The sequence below is a fragment of the Colletotrichum graminicola genome (genome assembly GCF_000149035.1).
Source record: "Colletotrichum graminicola M1.001 genomic scaffold supercont1.8, whole genome shotgun sequence".
NCBI lineage: Eukaryota > Fungi > Ascomycota > Sordariomycetes > Glomerellales > Glomerellaceae > Colletotrichum > Colletotrichum graminicola.
Genome location: NW_007361012.1, coordinates 1 through 19,546, shown reverse-complemented (window position 1 = coordinate 19,546; position 19,546 = coordinate 1). Strand labels below are relative to the sequence as shown.

The 19,546-nt window shown below is 43.7% G+C and overlaps 3 protein-coding genes across 3 annotated transcripts; 1 reads left to right on the top strand and 2 right to left on the bottom strand.

The window, feature by feature from the left end:
* Positions 1 to 103: 103 nt before the first annotated feature.
* On the bottom strand, positions 104 to 3,824 carry GLRG_02690 (endonuclease/Exonuclease/phosphatase; the record flags this gene model as incomplete). Its single annotated transcript, XM_008093375.1, has 3 exons — positions 104 to 843; positions 911 to 2,595; positions 2,653 to 3,824. The coding sequence occupies 3 exons, from the start codon at positions 3,822 to 3,824 to the stop codon at positions 104 to 106; spliced, it is 3,597 nt and encodes a 1,198-aa protein (XP_008091566.1).
* A 2,182-nt stretch (positions 3,825 to 6,006) lies between these two features.
* On the bottom strand, positions 6,007 to 6,681 carry GLRG_02689 (uncharacterized protein; the record flags this gene model as incomplete). The annotated part of the gene is made up of 2 exons (XM_008093374.1): positions 6,007 to 6,403; positions 6,470 to 6,681. The coding sequence occupies 2 exons, from the start codon at positions 6,679 to 6,681 to the stop codon at positions 6,007 to 6,009; spliced, it is 609 nt and encodes a 202-aa protein (XP_008091565.1).
* Positions 6,682 to 11,544: 4,863 nt separating this feature from the next.
* GLRG_02688 (uncharacterized protein) lies at positions 11,545 to 14,022 on the top strand (the record flags this gene model as incomplete). The annotated part of the gene is made up of 1 exon (XM_008093373.1): positions 11,545 to 14,022. The coding sequence occupies one exon, from the start codon at positions 11,545 to 11,547 to the stop codon at positions 14,020 to 14,022; it is 2,478 nt and encodes an 825-aa protein (XP_008091564.1).
* Between the last annotated feature and the right edge of the window lie 5,524 nt (positions 14,023 to 19,546).

The window sequence follows — 19,546 nt, the reverse complement described above, 5'->3', positions numbered from 1 at the left end:
TGCAGACGCCATTATCAAAGCTCATTTCGGCGGTGCCAGAGCAGCCCGAGGGTCTTGACGCGGTATGGGTTCTCGTTATCCCGCTTCTGTTCAGGACATTACTTTATGTCTTCTTGAAGAGAAGGTCGATCCGCTCGGACCTATGCCATACTATGACATCGTCACTTCGGCGCTTGAACCACAAGATGCGATGCTGGGGGATGAACTCCTCGTGTGTCTGCTCACTTTTCCAAGCAGAAAGAGCCTTCTCCTGTGGGCCCAGGAAACGGTCCTCGTACCCAACGAGGAAGTCGTTGCTGTCCATATCCGGGTCCCATCGCAGCCGATTCAGCACATCGAGTGCTGAGCGGAGTTTGCCCGCACCCTCGGGTTTCCGGGAGGTCGCCGAGCGTTGCTTTATCGATTTACCCTTTTTTGTCTTCTCCGCGAACCGCTCCTGCATCTCTTCATCTTCGCCCTCTTCTTCTTCTTCTTCTTCCTCGTCCTCCGTCTCTGACTCGTCATCTCCATCAACGTACACGCCCCATTCGCGATCATCCAACTGCAAATTGCCCAACTCGTTTGCCTTCACAACCGTCGCACTAAACCACGAGGTGTTCGGATCGAAGTACTTTTCGTCGCTTACAATGAGCTTCTCGAACTGCTGTAAGACGGCCCAGAGGTTACTTTGCGCTGTTTCCAAGTCATCCCTTGATGGCTTCTCGTCCGAGTTCATCCAATCCAGTCCTATAAGATAGGAGCCTTGATAGTCGCCCCGGGTCTCATCGGCTTCGGGGGTGAGCGAGTCTACAAACCTGGCGGGCCATATTCTGGCAGACAGTTCCGGTACTCTCCTGTTTATATCTAAAGGATGGACTAATTAGCCACATATTGCCGAATTTTGATCGCGAGCGATGTAAAAGTAACCCACCAACCAAGAGTGAGGCGCACCGGGACTCCAACCAGCCAACGAGCCTGCTCCCACGTTCAAGAGACGCTCCCCAGTAGTGAATGCGTAGATTGACGAATGAACGATACGAACCGAGGAATTTCGAGGCGCTCGGTGTCATGTTTCTGTCTTGGCTCGAGTCTGGAATAGACAGCAAAGATTGCCAGCTCGCTCCATCCCCAGATAGCTGGGTAGCGGCATGACAGAGTTCGGCTGAGATGATCTTTACAGTTGGGACTGAGGCAATGAGCGCCGTGTTGAGCGTCGGAGAGTGCCAGCCGAGAAGACACATGGCCTCCCTTGGTGTGCGGTGATACCTCAGGTTCTTGTGGAAAAATGGGTCAAAGACTACATCGTTCTGCCAGTCAAACCGTGAGTAGTGGTCAAAAAAGGTCGTGATGATGTCGACTGCAGAAACCACACCTCCGACGCGTAAGAGCATCTTGCAAACCTTCACCAGCATGACGGACAGATGTATGCCGCCGAGATACCCAAACTTGGCCGCGTAAATCCCTCGAGACTTTGCCCAGGTTTTGATGGCCTGGAAACTCACGCGGAACTGTGCCAGATCAGGTATAGAGCGCTGCAGATAGAATAAATCCCTTGCAGGCTTCAGCTTCAGGAGAGTCTGCATTGGCAAACTAAAAGCCGGGTCCGATGGAGGCCGCTTCAGCATGTCAGGCCACTGGTCTACCACGCTGGGCGCTTGGCAATATTGAAGGTCGCACTTTATGCCCATAACCTCGACCTCAAGCATGGTGCCAGTCTTGGCCTTGACTTTCCTCAACAATCGGACGCCGGACTCACCCGACTTTCTCAACCTTTGACGGGCGAGGGTGAAGAAGATGCGCGGGCTAATGGATCCAATGCAAAGGCAATCGATGTCGGATGTCCTAGACCAGGTGCCGAGACCATACGACCCTACGGGGACCAGCATAACAGTCGGACGGCCCCGTGTCTGATCTGCATTTGCTTGGTCCGAATCCAAGAGAATTTGCCGCAATAGCTGGAGGGCCTCTTTCCGGGTAGTCTCATCTTGCTCCGTTGGAAAAACTTCAAGGTTCTCCATACATTGCCTTAACGCGGCCGTATCCGACAGGCCAGCCGGGGCCTTCTTGGGCTGTACAGGAACCACTCGTGCACTAGTAACTGCTGCTCCCCTAGAGTCGAAGCGTTGCAAAAGGCATCGAATGCCCCAGTGATCACTTGCATACAACGGGCCCTCTCCGGGTCCGCCTTCGCCCATGATGAAGCCGAACATATTGAAGCGTGAAATTTGTAAGGGCCCTTCACTCTTGACCAAGATGCGGTCGTACCTCTGCGGACGGTTGTTGTAGCCGCTTCCTACCATCTTGGCAGCATGCGGGTTCTCTCTGGGGTCAAAGGTTGCCCCCTGTTCGCCTTCGAAAATATCATTGTCATTACCCTTGAGGTTGTCGGTGACGCCTGCCTCGATTCTCGAAACCATCCAGGCATCGAGGAGGCCGGCTTCCGCTAAAGTTACTTCGATACGTCGAAGAACGGCTTCCGTCTGCACGGTGATTGATCCCTTCTTAACAGCGTTATCAACAGTGCAGGAGGACGTGGCGATATTAAAGTCGCCAGCAATCAGCCATTGATTGGCAGCGTAATTGCTTTTGAGGTGGCTCAATATGCGCTGGAGTTCTCTGCTAGAGGGTCAGCTTGGAAACAAATTGAGACGCATGAATGCAAGTCGCCCATACCTTTCTTTGGCAACAACGGCGCCATCTGTTAAACCTTGGCTGAGATGGCAGGTTGCCAGTATCAAAGGTAATGAGAGGCCCTCTGACTCCCCGTGCCCCAGACCGTCAAGTCGGACCACGCACGATCCCTTGTGCTGACGCTTAAAGGGGAGATATTCCCAGGAGAAGATGTATTTGCTGAGAACCACATTGTTGAGTAAATTGGGCAAAGGTCCGGCAGCAGGGTTGTCTGGTGGTCCGTGTGAGACGTATGCGTACTGTTTTCGAATGCGTTCGTCCTCAAGTAAGTAAGGCAGAAAATCGTCGGTTACCTCCTGGAGTACTACGACGTCTGCCAATGAGGTTTCTGCAAGCAGGTTGTCCAGGATTATAGGATATCTCGCGCGAGAGGGAGGCCAGCGGAACTCTGCAAGAACATTCCAGCTGGCGACGATGAGGTTTTCGGAACCTTTGACAGTCAGAGATGGCGGCTCCGAGAAAACCGGGTCTACCGGCCGCCATGTCGGGTGATGATCGGAGATATACCATGTCTGTTGCGGGCTCGCAGTCGCAGTTGTATCTTGGTCCAGTCCGAAAGAATCCTCGCAGAGTTGGAGAGAGGGCGAGGCCAGATCGATGAGACCCCATTGCTTCATCTGTCCAGACGGTGTGCGAACCAGAACTGCCAGTTGGCCAGCGTTCCAGCTCACAGGCGGCAGGCGACGGAGCTTTTCGAGGAGGAACTCGAGCTTGGACGAGGGCGCCGTGTCTTCACACTGGATCACTGTCATGTGCATATTATATAGTCCAGAGCGTGTCTGGCCAATGGCTGCAAGTATATCGGCTCTCAGAGAGGCAATTTGAGAGACCCTTCCAACATCTTTATCGCACAGGAATAGAGTACTGCCATTCTTATGCTGAAAATAATCTGCCGAGTCCAGACGGATGGGAAGAGCGGCGGCCTCGCCCAAAGTTGTGCGGCTTATGAGGCTGTCGACAATTGCGTCACAGGCTAAGCGAAGAGCACTGGGGTCCGTAGACTTCACAAAGGGATAGACGAGGTTGACATGGGGCGGCCACTTCGTGTAGGCCTTGTCGTTGTCGCAACGAAGTCGGTCGACTGACGACCATTGGTCCCTAGGCGGAATCAGACAGAGAGCCGTGTCGTGGGTTGCTGCAACTGGGAAATCCATAGATAATAGTGTATTGGTAAGACTGGACTGGATTTTGCTGATGCTGTGGTGGTGGTGGGGAGTCATACAAGGTACGCCAGCTGAAGAAGCGGGTTGGTCCTCGTGAGCCGTCGACCCCTGGACGTGAGAGTTGATCACCTCTCGGAGAGACTGGAAATGGTAAAAATGGCTACCTGGTTTTACAAGCTTAAGAGGGAAGGGAAACCACTGCCTTTTGTATGCTGCCGAATGAATTGATTAAACAAGGCAGCTTGTGTGCAGCTTGTGTGCAGGCGTCTGGCTGGTTCAGTATGAAAACAGCAACTGAGGCTGAAATAAGGTGGGCAAGTATACGACTCCCTGGCACCCCAAGAGCAGGGTCAAGGTTGTATTCCAAGTTTAGAGTCCAGGGTCGCCAGTTTGATTGAGCCAATGTCGGGATCGTTGCGGGGAGTCACTGGCCGAATGTGTCATTCACATAAGTGTCGCAGCTCCCTTTAGGACCTTGGCTCGGCGTCTTCGAGCCAGGTTGTAAGGAGGTAGGTACCACTAAGTTGGTACCTATAGAAATGGCATTGACTCACAGTTATTATTGCCCATCCTCCAGAGCGGTAAAGTGGGCTTGGAGGGATTGTTGGCACTATTGCAGTGATACCTGGTCGTGGTTGTAAACGTGGGTCATCCGAGGTTGCCGAATGACTCACTGTACGTAGGTACTCAAAAGACGTCGTCTGGCAGTGAACTATTAGCGTACCTACGTAGTTCGTGAATGCTTGCTGAATTAAAGCACCTGTCCACTGTTATCGGTGGGTGGTGGCAACGCTGGCGGAGACGGGTGGCTTAGGCGAGTACCCACTTGGGTATGTAGGCAAATCCTACACTTCTGGCTGCACTGCCTGCTCCATTTCTGCAATAACTGCCACACTCCTCCTCCAAAGCAAGTAGGCACCTACCTAGTAGATAGGTAGCGTACGATATACGGACAACAAACATGGTGCATTCAGGAGACAATTTGAAAAGGGGCGGCGAATAGAGCTTCTTAACCAGCCTGGGCAGACCCGTGTGGTCGGAGAACGCTAGCTATGTCCCGGAAAGGCTATGCGAGTCCTGCAAGATGGATGTTTGCGAATCATTGGAGGGGTTTGAGGTGGATCCAGCAGGCTTGCGTGGTTGGCCGTCACGTCGTGGCCGCGAATTCGACTGGTGAGCAGTGTCATCGCGGTCGCCAGTGATAAGGGTGTCACCGTACGGGTTCCAGTGGATATTCGGAGAGAAGGCGGTGTCGCTGTTGGCAAAGGTGGCAGCGGTAACGATAGTAGGTTCGCCAGCGGCTCCGATGGGACCGGAGGCTCAGCCAAAAGCTCCGGTAACGACTGGAAATATAGCCACAGCAGAGCTATGTTGGCTGACTCTGCGGCAACCGCGGGGATTGTTTCTGGTGGCGGAATATTACTGAGTGTGACCCAGTCGAGCCAAATGGTGATCCGACATGCACAGTTGCTACAGTGATAGAGACTGGGACAAGAGTAACGGGGTTTCATGGTGAGCTAGAAAAAAAATGAAGCACAACAAGAAGAGTGCAGATGTCGATGGGCTTGGATATTGGGTTCGAGATTATTAGGAATAGATATATGTACCTATGATATCTGCTATTTGGAACCCAAGCTGACTGGAAGGATCACCGGTCCCTTGTTCTAAAACCTGATTTCGACTCCTGACGGACGAACCACGGCCAATCCTCCAGGAGATCCTCCTCCTCGGCATACCATATCATGTTGGTTACATGGGCATATCCCAAATACACATCAGAAACTGAGTCTTTCTAGTACCATGGAGTCCCGTTGATTAGGTGGAGTATTCCTGCAGTCAGCTTGGAACTAGGTACTCGTCAGAATGTCCTGTAAGGACGAAGCCGTCCAACGCAAGTGCAAGTAGTCTTGCTAAGCGAGTTCTTTTGACGTATGCCAAAGATCATCATGGTCATGCCTTCCCTCATACACGATGCTGCTGTCCTTCGAAACCAAAAGCCATCCCGTGGCTCTCCAAATCCGACACATTGCAGGATTAATGGAAAACCTCAGTCGCCTTGCGCGCCATGCTCAATCCCAAACGCCCAGGTAGGTAAGCTCAACCTGCCAAACAACAAGCCAGTATGCCACGCACCGCCTCATACAGCCGCTACTCAGGGGAGTCAACAGGAAAATCAGACCAGCTGGAAGCCATCAGCTTCGGCAGCGCGAGTGCCATCTTGACGTAGGTTCTGACGCGCTTTACGGCCCTTGAGGATCTGGCCATTCTCGTTAAGGATCTCATACTCCTTCTCCACCATGCGCTCCGTTTCACGCCCCGTTGTTTTGATAAAGACATCAAGGGTCAACGGCCGGTTGGGACTTTCAATCTTATCAAAGCTGTACTTCCAATCCTCGGAGGCGGCAAGGTTCTTCCATCCCTCCTGAGATGGGGCCATCTCCATGACCGATCGACTGAGAGGGTCCTTAATCTGCTCCTTGGCTCGTGCCGCCGCGTGCAGGCGGCCTTGTGGAAGCTCCCAGTGCGATCGAAACTTTGTTACGTTGTGCTGCATCTTCCTGTAATGAGACCTGCGTCTGACGTGTTAGAGAAAGCCATGCGAACACCAGGCACGGCTGCTTGTGTGGAAAACGTACGTCTCACTATTCTTTCCCCTGGGACGCGCCTTGGCTCGCTGCTGTTCGGTTCCACCGACGGCCTCCATGGTGGTCCAGTCAAGACGGCAGCCGGCCAGGGGACGGGCTCCGTTTGACCATTTGGACTGCGAGTCCTTGGTCCTCTTGTAGTCCTGGTGTGCGCTTCGGAGGTCCCGGTCGAAGTGGGCCTGGGATTCGATCGCGGCAGCCATTAGGTCGGGTTGCTCGTCGTGGGGAAATGATGGTTCGTGGTGGTCTTTGGTTCTTCAAGAGGCGCTGCCGCTGGTGCGTCGCTGCGGAGCGAAACACACAATATTCGAAGGTTCACAGGTTAGGAAGTTGTGCGAAATTCGAACTCGGGAACAGTGGAAGATGGTTGGTTCACTGTGATGCCTATTACGGATGGCGTTTGCGTATACGTACGGTCGGATGCTTCGTTAGATAGAAGGCTGAGGTCGGAGGAGGGATAACGGATAGATATAAGATGGTGGGGAAGAGGGAAGCCGTCAGAGTTATGCCCGTTCCGGTGACTGGATCCAGATGACGGAGGCTAAGACGAGGCCAAAAGGCAAGACAATGTGAAAGAGTTGGTGGGTGAGGCCAAGTAATCACTGTTGGGAGGGAAGTGGCCGGGTGAGTCACCGGACAAGTCAAAGGGCTGAGTTACCGAGGACGACAGCGCAGCGACGATAGAATGGGAAAGGACAGCGCCCAGAAGGAGCAGGTACAGAAGTGGATAGGTAATATAGAGGTAAACTAATACCAGAATATAGGTAGAGCCAGAGACGAGCGTCCAAGATAGGTGCTAGGGTAGATGGTGTGATGGTGGGGTCTTTGTCCTCGATGCTGTTGGGCAGAAGGGTCGATGAGAAGGAAACGTAGCAACATGCTCCAAGGGCAAGGAACGATGAGCTGTGGATGTGATCTTATTATACCTTGAGGGGCTGAGCACACCCCAGAAACTATCCTGGACCGAGCAGGAACTCGACGGAGAAGCCTGGAAACAAGGCAAGGTGCCTCAAAGGCAGACGGGGGGCGCGTGTGCCAACCTTGGAGACAGTCGAGCTGAAGTTCCAGACGAGACGGGACGAAAGGAAGTGACGACGTTGGCTGCTTCCTTATCTCTGTTGTCAACCTATCTAAACTACCTCGGTAGGTAGGTAGGTACCTGCCTGAAGGGGCAGGGGATAGAGGTGTGGTCCATGTCTACCTACTTGCAGCCTACATCCCTACCTACCTGGGTAGGATGGACTGTCTACGTGCATGCAGTACGATGTAGGTAGTAAACAGTAAGTCTACCTGGACCTCCGGAGGTCCAGGGCGTAAATTATAATAGTATTGTCTCGGCTCACCGTGGGAGGGTGATGGGTGGCCCGAAAGGTGCTGATACGCATCATGATAAAGCTCGGGGCGTGGTCAGAGGGAAAGGGAGGGGGGGTGGCTGCGTCACCAGAGCTGCGAGTCCATGCTTTGGGCGACATCACATGGATTGCCCCAATCAGAGGTGACCCCTTTGAGTGGGCGTGGACTACCGAAGGAGGGTGCAGAGGATGCCGACTGAGGTCAGGTGAGCCTCGCCAGCTGTGGACAACTGTCTGACCGCCTGATCTTATTCGGCTGAGGCCCAGTTGAGCACGGAGCACCGACGCGGAGATACCATCTTGGATGGGTACGTGCCGCAGTACCGTCCTTGAGGTCAGCAGGGACCAGTCGCGTTGCCGCTATTGATTGATGTCATGGATGGGGCCGTGCATGCACGGCTTTCATGCATTTCACTCCGCAGCATCCTGTGTACCTACCTACACTCACTCTGGTGACCTGCCAACACGGGCGCATGTGCTCGCCGATGACGATGCTGGCATCCTACCAACTCCATACACTGCTGCTCAGCTTTTATCAGCCTGTCAGCCGGCCGCTCTGAGCCACACCCCACGCAAAAAACGTGTGGGATGCCGCCTCGGTGTTGGCTGGCTCACTGCCAGCTCAGCCTGAAGATGGTGGTTGCTTTGGGGTCATATGTCCTCACCCATAACCCCCCCCCTGCTCCGTTAGCTTCTCTCCCGACTAGCATCCGCTCCCATTTTCCGCCTCGACAGCTTCGCCCACTTGTTTCGCCGAGACAGAAGCATGCGTCAGGCTTCTCCTGTAACACTGAAGGGCGCCCGGCTGGTGTCGTCGTTACTCAAATCACTTGGAGCTGTCAACCGTTATTCGTGACGTTGGAATGCGACAACTGTCTTTGATTGGACGGGAATGACGGAGAGAATCATGAGGTTGGGCAGCTCAACCGACGTAAGCCAAAGCCCCCAAGACGACACATCCGGCAGCTCTCATTGTTCCCATTCTCCAGCTCTTTGGGAGAGGCCAGTCTTGGGTGTGTGGTCTCTATTGACTTGCTCCCATGTTACGTCGTCTCCTCAGCCCGGGCCGCTGCCGTTGCTATTGAAACGGAACCCAGCTTCTTACCCGCGATCCAGGAAAAAGTCCGGGTGGCTGCTTGTACGATCCAGGCAATCTCAAGGCCTGGATTGTGGAACTCTACTGGCTTGGTATCGTACCTGTCTATGAGCGACAAAGGCCAAGGTGGCTCTCTTCAGGTCTGTGGTCTGTAAGACTGCAAGAAGCAGCTCGGGTCCAAAAGGGAAAATGCAGGCAATCCCCCGACGGGATGGCTTCGCGGCACGCCATCGCTATCACCCGGCCCGAGCTCGGAGCTTTCACATCTTTCACGTCACCTTTTGCGGATATAGTGGGGGTGCCGCAGCGCCGCTGCACGGGGTCAAAAAAAGACCCCAAGTATCTACACTATCGCAATGCCCGGGGTTTGTGGGACCAAAAGTCGGGCGCATAGATACTTGCGGATGTAGTTTGGTCGTGTCTTAAGTGTGTGACCTACGTACCTCTCGGCCTCTTACCATGGGTTAGCCGTCACGTTTGTGCGCTCTACACTCCAGCCGCTCCCGGGCCCGTTCCTCGAGACATCATCACCGCTTTCAAGTTTCTCGCACTGATCTTATTTGTCTTGGCAACCAACTCTCGGGTCTCTGACATGGAGCATCAGAAAAGCCTCTTGGCCCCTGGTCTAATCTCCCAGCCACAGCTAATGCAGGCGCTCAATGTTGTCCTTCTTCTGTTGAGAGACGGCCACGGATCATCTACCATGTTGGACATTAGATCAATCGACAGACACAAAGGTGCAAGAGGGGAACGCGAGAGCAATCGGTAACTTCTTCGTCTTCATTATACGCATCGCCCCTTACATGACCTTCCTGAACCGGTCCTCTCTCCGGCTACTGCTCGGATCTCCCGTATCGAGGTACAGCATTCAGGTCAGCACATCGAATGGCACATGATAACCCGTACCCAGTTGGATTTGATCATCGGCGCACGATTAGAGCGGAGTAGGAGTCGGTGCAAAGCACCATAAAGTACATTGGCGGAGCGATTGCTGGAGTTGCTGGGAGACCACTGGGTGCAACGTTGGAGATTTCAATGCGTGCAGCTTCAGGTAGGTGAGCCGTTCTTCTGGTGCCCCCGATGCTTGGTACACCGGGAGTTGTCTACCACGATCTTATTTTCGGGAACAAACACTGATTGCAGGCCTCAGTCCGCAGCCCGGTAATGTCCGCCAAGGCGAGCCATGGTCACTTTGAATCTCCAACACGGGCGTTCCTGTGCCATTTGTTGGACCAACCGATGGGCGATGGCTTTGATGACACAGGCCTTTAGGTTCCATTTGCAATTCTGCGATATATTCGACGAATATGTGGGCACGCCAAGAGCAGTCCGAGGTTCAAAGAAACTAGCAGTACCGCCAAGGATTCGTCAGCGTCAAATCATGGCATTCGCAGCATCGGTATCAAAAAGTCGAGTCTGGTTAACCCAAGTTCCCATATGGGAATGGTCCGGAAGATTGTTGGCAACTTTTCCTCTTTCGTGCTTATTTTCGTGAAAGCCTTCCGTGATGGTCTGGCGAGCTAACGCAAATACATACTGGGCGTTGAGCCTTTCTTGGCAGTCAGACCATGATTACAATCTCGCCTCTTAGTAACCAGCTGGCCTGCACTATGCTGGTGTTAGCGGACATACCCGCTTCCACTCATTTGTTTCCAGGGGGCGCAATCCTCGCTTTTTCATTGCCATCATCAGTCGATGATTTACCATTTCGTGCTTAACAAATCATTGCTTGCAATGTGGCATAAGAAGTGGTGTCTAGATGGAAATCGGAAATTCAGCCAGCGAGTGGTTTGTTTCATCATGTCTCACACTGGCCCAGATATTTGCCCTTCGTATCCAACGTTGCCCCCTCTATACCGGATCCAGCTTTTCTTCTGGCTCCATTGTACTCTTTGATGTCTGCAGACAATGCCGAGAACAAAGAGCTGATCCAAGTCTCCCGCCCATTGCGCTCCTCTCTTTCTCTTACATACTCACCCCAAACAACCATCCCCGCGTCTATGTACGCTCATCATGCAGCACGCCACGATCCTTTCTAACACCAGTAGCGCCACAACTTGGCAAGTATCTGTTCGGGCTCTGGAAGCTGCAATGCCTCGTATCACCGATCCTCTCCTCAGCATCGCTTCCACTTGGCAGGATGGTTATCTCCACAAGTCTTTTTCCACCTGAGGGACCTAGGGTCTGGGGCTAGCATGCGAGGTTGTCCCTAGTGTGGTCTTGGCATCTCGAGGGCAGACCAGGCCGCTATGCTTTGGTGCTTCATCCTGTAGTCCTAAGCCAGCTCGTCTGGCTCTAGGTCCACCTCGAGCACCCTATCATCTGAGAGCCAGCAAGCAACCGCTTAATGTAGAGCCGCAGTCTTGCTCATGCTCTGGACTTTCGTAAGATCTGCGCAGGAAGGGGCATTAGCACTGGCAATGTGCTAGACCCGAGAATGGTACCCTATAATGACATCTTGAAATATATAATTATTATGTCCTGTCCCCTTCACCCTGGATCAAGTTTCCCATCTATCTTCACCTCAAAATTGCCGCCTGGCTCGCAGTCTTTCGCTTGCTTCTCGTATCGAGGAGGCCCTTCCTTAAAGACTTACAACCTGGCCAAACACTTCCATCATGTCTTTTACCAACAATTTTCTACGCCTTCTTGGCCTCACAGGAGCTGCATACGCAGCATGTTCCAACCTTCTGATTGACAACTTTTCGAGATCATCCCCTTCCGGCCTGAATAGCTTGAGTTCATGGACTAGTGATGATGGCTCCATGAAAAACATCGTTGTCGCCAGCGGAGTACTTTCATTCACCCCCAAGGCAGACCCCCCGTCGTACTTTTACGAAACTCTTGGTTGTTATAAAGCAGCTTCTGGCGGTTACAAGGCACTGTCTCTGACTGTCAAGGGGCCCAAAGGTGCTTCATTCATGGTGGAGATTCAAAGCAAACAGGCCTGTACCGATAAAGAGTATAAAAGCCAGTGGGTTGCCGTTTCTGGCCTGACGGGCTCGTCACAGACTATCAGCATTGCTCTCTCATCGTTCGCTGGTGCCAGCTTGGACGGCATTGTGGGCTTTGCCTGGTCTACTTACACCCAGATCTCCGACTACCATTTCAGCAACATTCAGCTCACTTGCAATGAAGCCACGAACTCATCCCCCTCTTCGACTGCTTCCACAGGAATCTCTATTTCAGCTCCACAGTCTGTTCCAATCTCTTCCAGCACGTCCTTATCGACATCACAAGCTCGCTCCACTTCGTCTCCTTCTACTACATCGATCTCACAAGGCCGCACTTCTGCAGGCTCGTCAACCTTAACCGCCTCCTCCAGGACATCGTCCCTCTCTGGCAGTGGCAGTCGCTCGCAGACCGTGTCTGGCTCGGTCACGGCTCAGTCATCACCAGGCTCGTCAAGTTGCAGCAACCTTCTCATCGATGATTGGGAGTCTCAGTCACGTTTGACCTTCCTCTTTTACAACGCTATGTTGCAGCCAAGCAGCGACGATGGGACTATGACCAAAATAGAGGTTGCCAGCAATAGGGTCAAATTGACTCCCAACAACAAGAATTCTTACTTCTACAGTAAGACTGCGTGCACAAATATACAGGCGAAGGGGTACGGCGGCATTTCCCTACGTATCAAGGCCAGTAGAGGGACAACATTTGGTGTCCAGCTGGCTTCGTCGACAACGTGCGGCGGCGAGGATACGGCCTTCGGCTTCCAGACTACCAGTGAACTTGGTTGGGCTTTTGACGGTACCGAGAAGCTGTACAGCCTGCCTTTCTCCAAGTTTACCACGATCGACCTATCCAAGGTGTCCTCTATCTTGTTCACCACGCTCCCTGAACCTGTGCAGTTCGGACCTATGTCTTTTTACTGCGGTACCGTCCCATCTGAGTATGTCGTCAAGACGCCGCCGTCGGCCACTGCAACAGCCTCGACCGTTGCCGCGCCCAGTAGCACAGCAGCAGCCAAACTTATTGATGACTTTTCAGCCAAGGAGCAGAATTCTCTAGGGCAATGGCATGGTGGCGATAACGAAGACGCAGTCAAGTGGGTTAAGGGCAAGGTGACTATACAGGCGCCAGATGCCGATTTCGCCTACTACACTCAGTTCGAGAATTCATGTGCCGACTTGACCAGTTACGATGGTTCTTACCTGCACATTGCTTACACGGGGAGCAACAAATTCACCATCGCGATGCAGCAGCATAACTCACAGTGTAACGATGCCATTGCACCATTCCCTGAGACTTGGGACTCGCTCGAAGCGGCGCGTTATGCTACTGGGAACCAGATCTACATTCCCATGTCACACTTTAACATTGTGCGGAAGCGTGCGGTTGGCTTGGCCTTCAAGGGTTTCTACACAAACGAGGCTGTCACGTTGACTAAGATCGAGATTGTCTCATCTGTGCCAAAGGACGTCCACATCCCGACAAAGATGCCTTCTGGCAACCTTGTCTTCGCCTGCAAGCGTCCCAATTCGATTGCGTTCGCCATTGACGATGGTGACCCAACCTACGCTCAAGAAGTCATGGAGATTATAAGATCTGAGAACATCAAGGTCACATTCTTCACTGTCGGCGCGCCCCTTAGAGACCCCAGCACAAATCTGAGCAACATTTACCAGGATATGATGACGCAAGGTCACCAGATGGCTCTCCACAGCTACACGCATCCCAGGATGGAGGGTCTTCCGAACAATGAGGCTATTGCTTGGGAATACACTCAGGACATAGACGCTGTATCAGACATGTTCAATGGTCTCAAAACCAAGTACTTCCGTCCGCCTTTTGGCAACGAAGGCGCTCGTATGCGCCAGCAGCTGGTTTCGACAACGGGTAAGAGTGACGCATACATCGTCAACTGGAACATCGACGTTGAGGATTGGCTCTGGGCCACTTCTTCAACACCCGAGAAGCAGCTAGAGGCTTTCCAGCGCGACCTGAACAAGGGGGGCAGTCTTGTCGTCATGCATTACTTGTACCCTAGTACCGTCAAGTACCTGAGACAGTTCATTCAGATGGCCAAGAAGACGAACAAGCAGCTTATGCGGGTTGATCAGTGTATGGAGGATCCTGAGGCACCCGCACTGTAGAGAGAATACCTTACTAAGTCTAATACCTGTTTTTAAAATATCTAATTACTTATATCTACTTATAAAGTAATTACTATAGTTTACCTAATATATATATACTCTTGATATATAACTCTTGTGTTTATTATTTATTTAATAAAGGCTAAGTAGGTATTATTTAAGAGAAGTATATTAAAAGTAGTAATCTATAGTACTAAAACTAGGGTTAGGAATTAGTTAAGTTAAGTGAAGTTAACTAGTTAACTAGTTAGACTAGTGATATAAAATAAAGATTATAATAAAATCTATAATATATAATATAGATAATATATATATTTATATTAATAGAAATAAAGAAATGTTTATTATTAGTAAGTATATTATATATATAAATCTATAATATAAGTATTAGTATAGTAATATAACTAAATATATATAATAATATATATGTACCCTGAATACAATAAATATATATATATATTAATAGAAGATAATATATATACTTATAATTAGATTAATAGTAAATAAAGTAATTATATATAAAAGACCTTATATTATTAAAGAATTAACTACCTAAGGTATATTAATTACATTAAGCTTTTAATAAGAAAGAAAAACATTTATATCTTAAATTTCTTAAGGTTTAAGTATATATACTTTTAAATATATAATATAATATTATAATATATAAGTATATATATAAAGATAAAAGTTCTATTAAGTTTATTACAGTATATTAAGAATACTAATAAATAATAACTACACTTTAAATATCTTCTTCTTTTTCTTGTTTTTCCTCTTGTTTTTCTTCTTCTTTATCTTCTTTTTCTATATATATTTCTACTAACTCTTTTAAAGTACTAATTTTCTAATAGTTTTAGAAAGATTAATCTAGCTGTAATACTAGGCTTTAATATATTTTTATTTCAAGTAACTATATTATAAATATAGAAAAAACCCTTTCTATAGTAGCAGAAGTAGCTAGAATAGCTAGATAACTTCTAGCTAAAATACCTACTATAAGGTATTTATAATTACTACTTATCTAATTATAATAACATATCTATATAGTAAGTAAAATAACATAGTAAGTAGAACACTTCTACTACTTTTTTACTTCTTTAACCTTTATATTTACTTTTCTTAACGTATAAACATAAACTCTTCTTCTAAAGAAAACTAAATTATCCTTACCCTCTAAGCTATCTAAAAATACCTAAAAATGTCTTTATAAACAGCAGCTTATATCTTTAAGGTCCCCCTAATATCTCTCTATAACTAATATAATAAATATATTATATAAGATAATATATATCTAAAATTAAAAAAGATAATAGAAGTAAAAAAAGAGGTAATTTTTAAGAGAATTATTAACCTAATTAATTAAGGGTTTTCTTTATAATAAGATAATATATAAGTGATAGCTAACTAACTCCTAAATAAATATAACATAACGTATATTAGACCCTAATAGGTAGAGAACTTTATATAATAATAAACCTAATTAAAAATATAATTTTAATATTAAATTAACTATTAAAAGACCTTAGCTAAAAATCTTATAATTATATAAGGCTAGTTTATACTTATATAAAATATAATTATAAAGTATAAAAAATATAATTATAATATTTATAATTTTAATAAGACTAGGTTCTTAATAAGAATACTATTATATATTAAGGTTATTATAACCTCTAATTATAAAAAAAAGCCTTATATAAAGTAGCTTAGTAATTAAGAATAGTTTTTTATTATTTAAAATATATATATAAATAGCTAGGTAATATCTTTATATATTATTATAAAAAGTAAATATTACTTTTTCTCTTAGTACTAAAATAGCTAATTTCTAGCTAAATAGTATATCTACTTAAGTAAAAATAAGTAAATAATAAATAAGATTAGCCTAAATTAGTTAAATTATTTTAACTAGTATATAAAGTCTTATATAAAAAGTACTTATTAACTCCTAATTCTTAATAGTTATTATAGCTATAAATTAACTAAATTTAATAATTTCTACAAAAAATAAAAAATTATTACTTTATATATACCTTTTTATTTATTATATAAGATTTAGCCTCTTAATATTAGTTATTTTAGCTTATTAAAGCTTTTATATAGTAAGGAAATTAAAAAAATAATATAAATATAGATTTTATATATTATAAGGAATAACTTATTTTTTACCTTTAAAGTAGTATTTTTTACTTTAATAAGGGAAAAAAATATATAAGCTAGCTTTAAATAGGCTAGCCTTATACTTTTTAACCTTAAAGTAGTTATTTCTTACTTAGATGTTAAGCTAAATATACTAATACCTCCTAGCTTATATCTAACTAGCTGTTATAACCTAATAAGTTATAGGCTATATTACCTTACCTAACAGATAGATAGTAAGCAGTAGTAGTATTTATATAGATAAGAAATAAGGAATAAATAGATAACTCCTTAGAACAGAAGAACTATAGTATAAGTTATATAGAGATAAGGAAGTAATTATAAGATAAGATAATTACTAGTAATTATAAAAGTAAGTGCTTACTAGTATTTACTAAGCGCTTACCTTATATAAGGATAGTAATTACTTATAACTAGGGTTGGGAATAAGTTAAGTTAGGTTAAGTTAAGCCCTTGACTAAGACTAGGCTAGTTAAGTCAAGGGGTTAACTAAGACTAGGCTAGTTAAGTCAAGGCCTTGACTAATACTAGCCTAGTTAAGTTAAGTCAAGTTAACTAGTTAACTAGTTAGACTATTTATATAAAATAAAAATAATAGTATAATATATTATAATATATAGATATATATATATAATAAAGAAAGTATGTAAAGTAAATATATATAAAAGACCTTATATAATTAAAATATTAACTAGTTAATATATATTAAAGATATAAAGCTTTAACTAAGTTATACTAAAAGGTAATAGTTATATTATATATATTTTATATTATCTAAACCCTAGGTAATATATTATATATTATCTAAACCCTAGGTAATATATTATATATTACCTAGGCTATAGTAATATAGTATAGTAAAGATTGTTAATATATATATATATATATATATAAATAAAATTAAAAATAATATAACTTAATTATAGTGTATAATAAAAATACTAATAAGAAGTTAAGTAACTATATTTTAACTATCTCTTTCTCCTCTTCTCTCTTTTCTCTCTCTTCCTCTTTTTCTTCTTCTCTTCTTCTCTCTTCTCCTCTTCTTCTTCTTTTTCTTCTTCTTCTTCTTCTTCTTCTTCTTCTTCTTCTTCTTCTTCTTCTTCTTCTTCTTCTTCTTCTTCTTCTTCTTCTTCTTTTTCTATATATATATCTTCTAATTCTTTTAAAGTACTAATTTTCTAATACTTTAAAAGAATTAATCTAGCTATAGTACTAGGCTGTAGTTTATTTCTATTCTTAGTAACTATATTACTAGATATAGAAAAAACCCTTTCTATAGCTGCAGAGGTAGCTGGAATAGCTAGATATCTTCTAGCTAAAATACTAAATAAAGAGTATTTATAGCTATTACTTTTCTAGTATAATAAAGGGTTAACCTAAAGTAAGTTAGTAAATACTATTACTTATAAGTATATATATATATATATATATAGAGAGAGAAGTATATTTTAATATATAAGGTATTTAATAACTTACGTCTTGTCCTAAAGGCCCTTCTGAGACATAAGTTAAATACTCTAACTCTATACTAGTATTACTTATATAGAAGTCAGTATCTAAATCTAAATTATAAGAGATATTAGAATCTAGTATATTTTTAGATTTAAGACTACTATCTCTTTCTATTTTAACCCTATAAATATATATATATATATATATTAGTAAGTAAATATAAATATATATATAGATATATATATAAACTTATAAGTCGTATTTAATTTTTAATAACTTAATAACATCATTTTTTATACCTCTATAGTAAAATAGAAGCTAATTTTCTTCAAAGTGACGTAGTTTAAACCTAGGATCTAATACTATACTTCTAGTTTCTATAAAAAGTATTTATTTAACTTCCAGATTCCCTTTTTTATACTATTAATTAAAATAGTATAGTAAGAGGCCTATATTTATTTATATTAGTATTTATACTAATATATATATATATATATATATATATATATATATATATATAAGAAAAAGAATACTTACTGTTTCTTCTAGTGTATCTTTTAAAGTAGTAAACTTATTTAATAAGTTATCTAGCTTTTTATATATAGTATATATATAATAAACCTATATTTAGATTTATATATAGCTCTGACTGTAAGTAAATACTTAGCTTTAAAAATACTAGAAATATAGTTTCTAGATCTTTTAAAGCCTTATATTTACTATTAGTAATATAGAGCTTTTTATACTCTAAATTAGTAGTATTTCTATAAATATACTCTAGAGCTGGCCTTAGCTCTAAAGTGGTGGAAGTTATTTAATAAGTAGAATTCCACCTTGTATTACTACCTATTAAATATATATTAGTATATTTATATTAATACTAATAACTATATATATATATATAGATATATATAGTTATAATTATACTTTCCTAGAGGGATAATCTGTTTATTAAAATTAAAAGGTAAAGTATTATTGTTTTTAGCTCTACTTATACCTTCTAATAATAAGTGCTTAATTTCTCCTGTATATTTAACTAATACAGAAATACGTCGAATTTATTTAATAAGACCTATTAAATAGTTAGTAATAATTAAGGTTAATACTTACTACTTACTAGGCTTTGTTCTTCTTCTTCTTGTTGTACTTCTTCTTCTTCTATTTCTCCTTCTATAGAAGTATTATTATTAATTATATTAGTATTTCTAGTAATATAACTAAATAATTCTTCTTCTTCTATTACAGTAGATATAAAGCCTTATAGTATATCTTATACTATAATGTTAATTATATAAGAAATACACCTAATATCATTCTTAAAAGACTTATTATAAGTTAACTTATAATTAGCTTTAAAAGAAGTAATAAAGGTTGTATTATTCTAAGCGTTATCTCTAGTAAAGCTGTTTATAATAAGTATATATATATATAAGTATAAATAAATAAATACTTACCTAAAGAAGTTATTAAGTGTTAAGTTAGGATAAATAGATAAGCTATTTATTACTTCTTTATATAAATAAAGACCAGTATAAGATTTAGTAAGGTCTTTAAATACTATATTATAACTATTATTAGTATATAAAGCCTTATAAATTAATATAGTTAATACTAACCTATAAGCTTATATATAAGCTTAAATTCACTATTACTATAGCTTATAATAATACCTAAATAGGCATCTTAGGACTTGGAGGTCTATATATCAAAAACTAAGGATATTCTTCCTAAGGTTTTAATATTTCTTAAAATCTCTAAGTTAATAAGAGATAGAAATCTACTATAAGTAGTATCTAATAAGCCTCTTATTTTCTTTCGATTTATAATAAGTGTAGACCTATATTTATACCTAATTAGTAATTATTATATTTAATTTAAGATATTATTTACTTATTAAAATAATTTA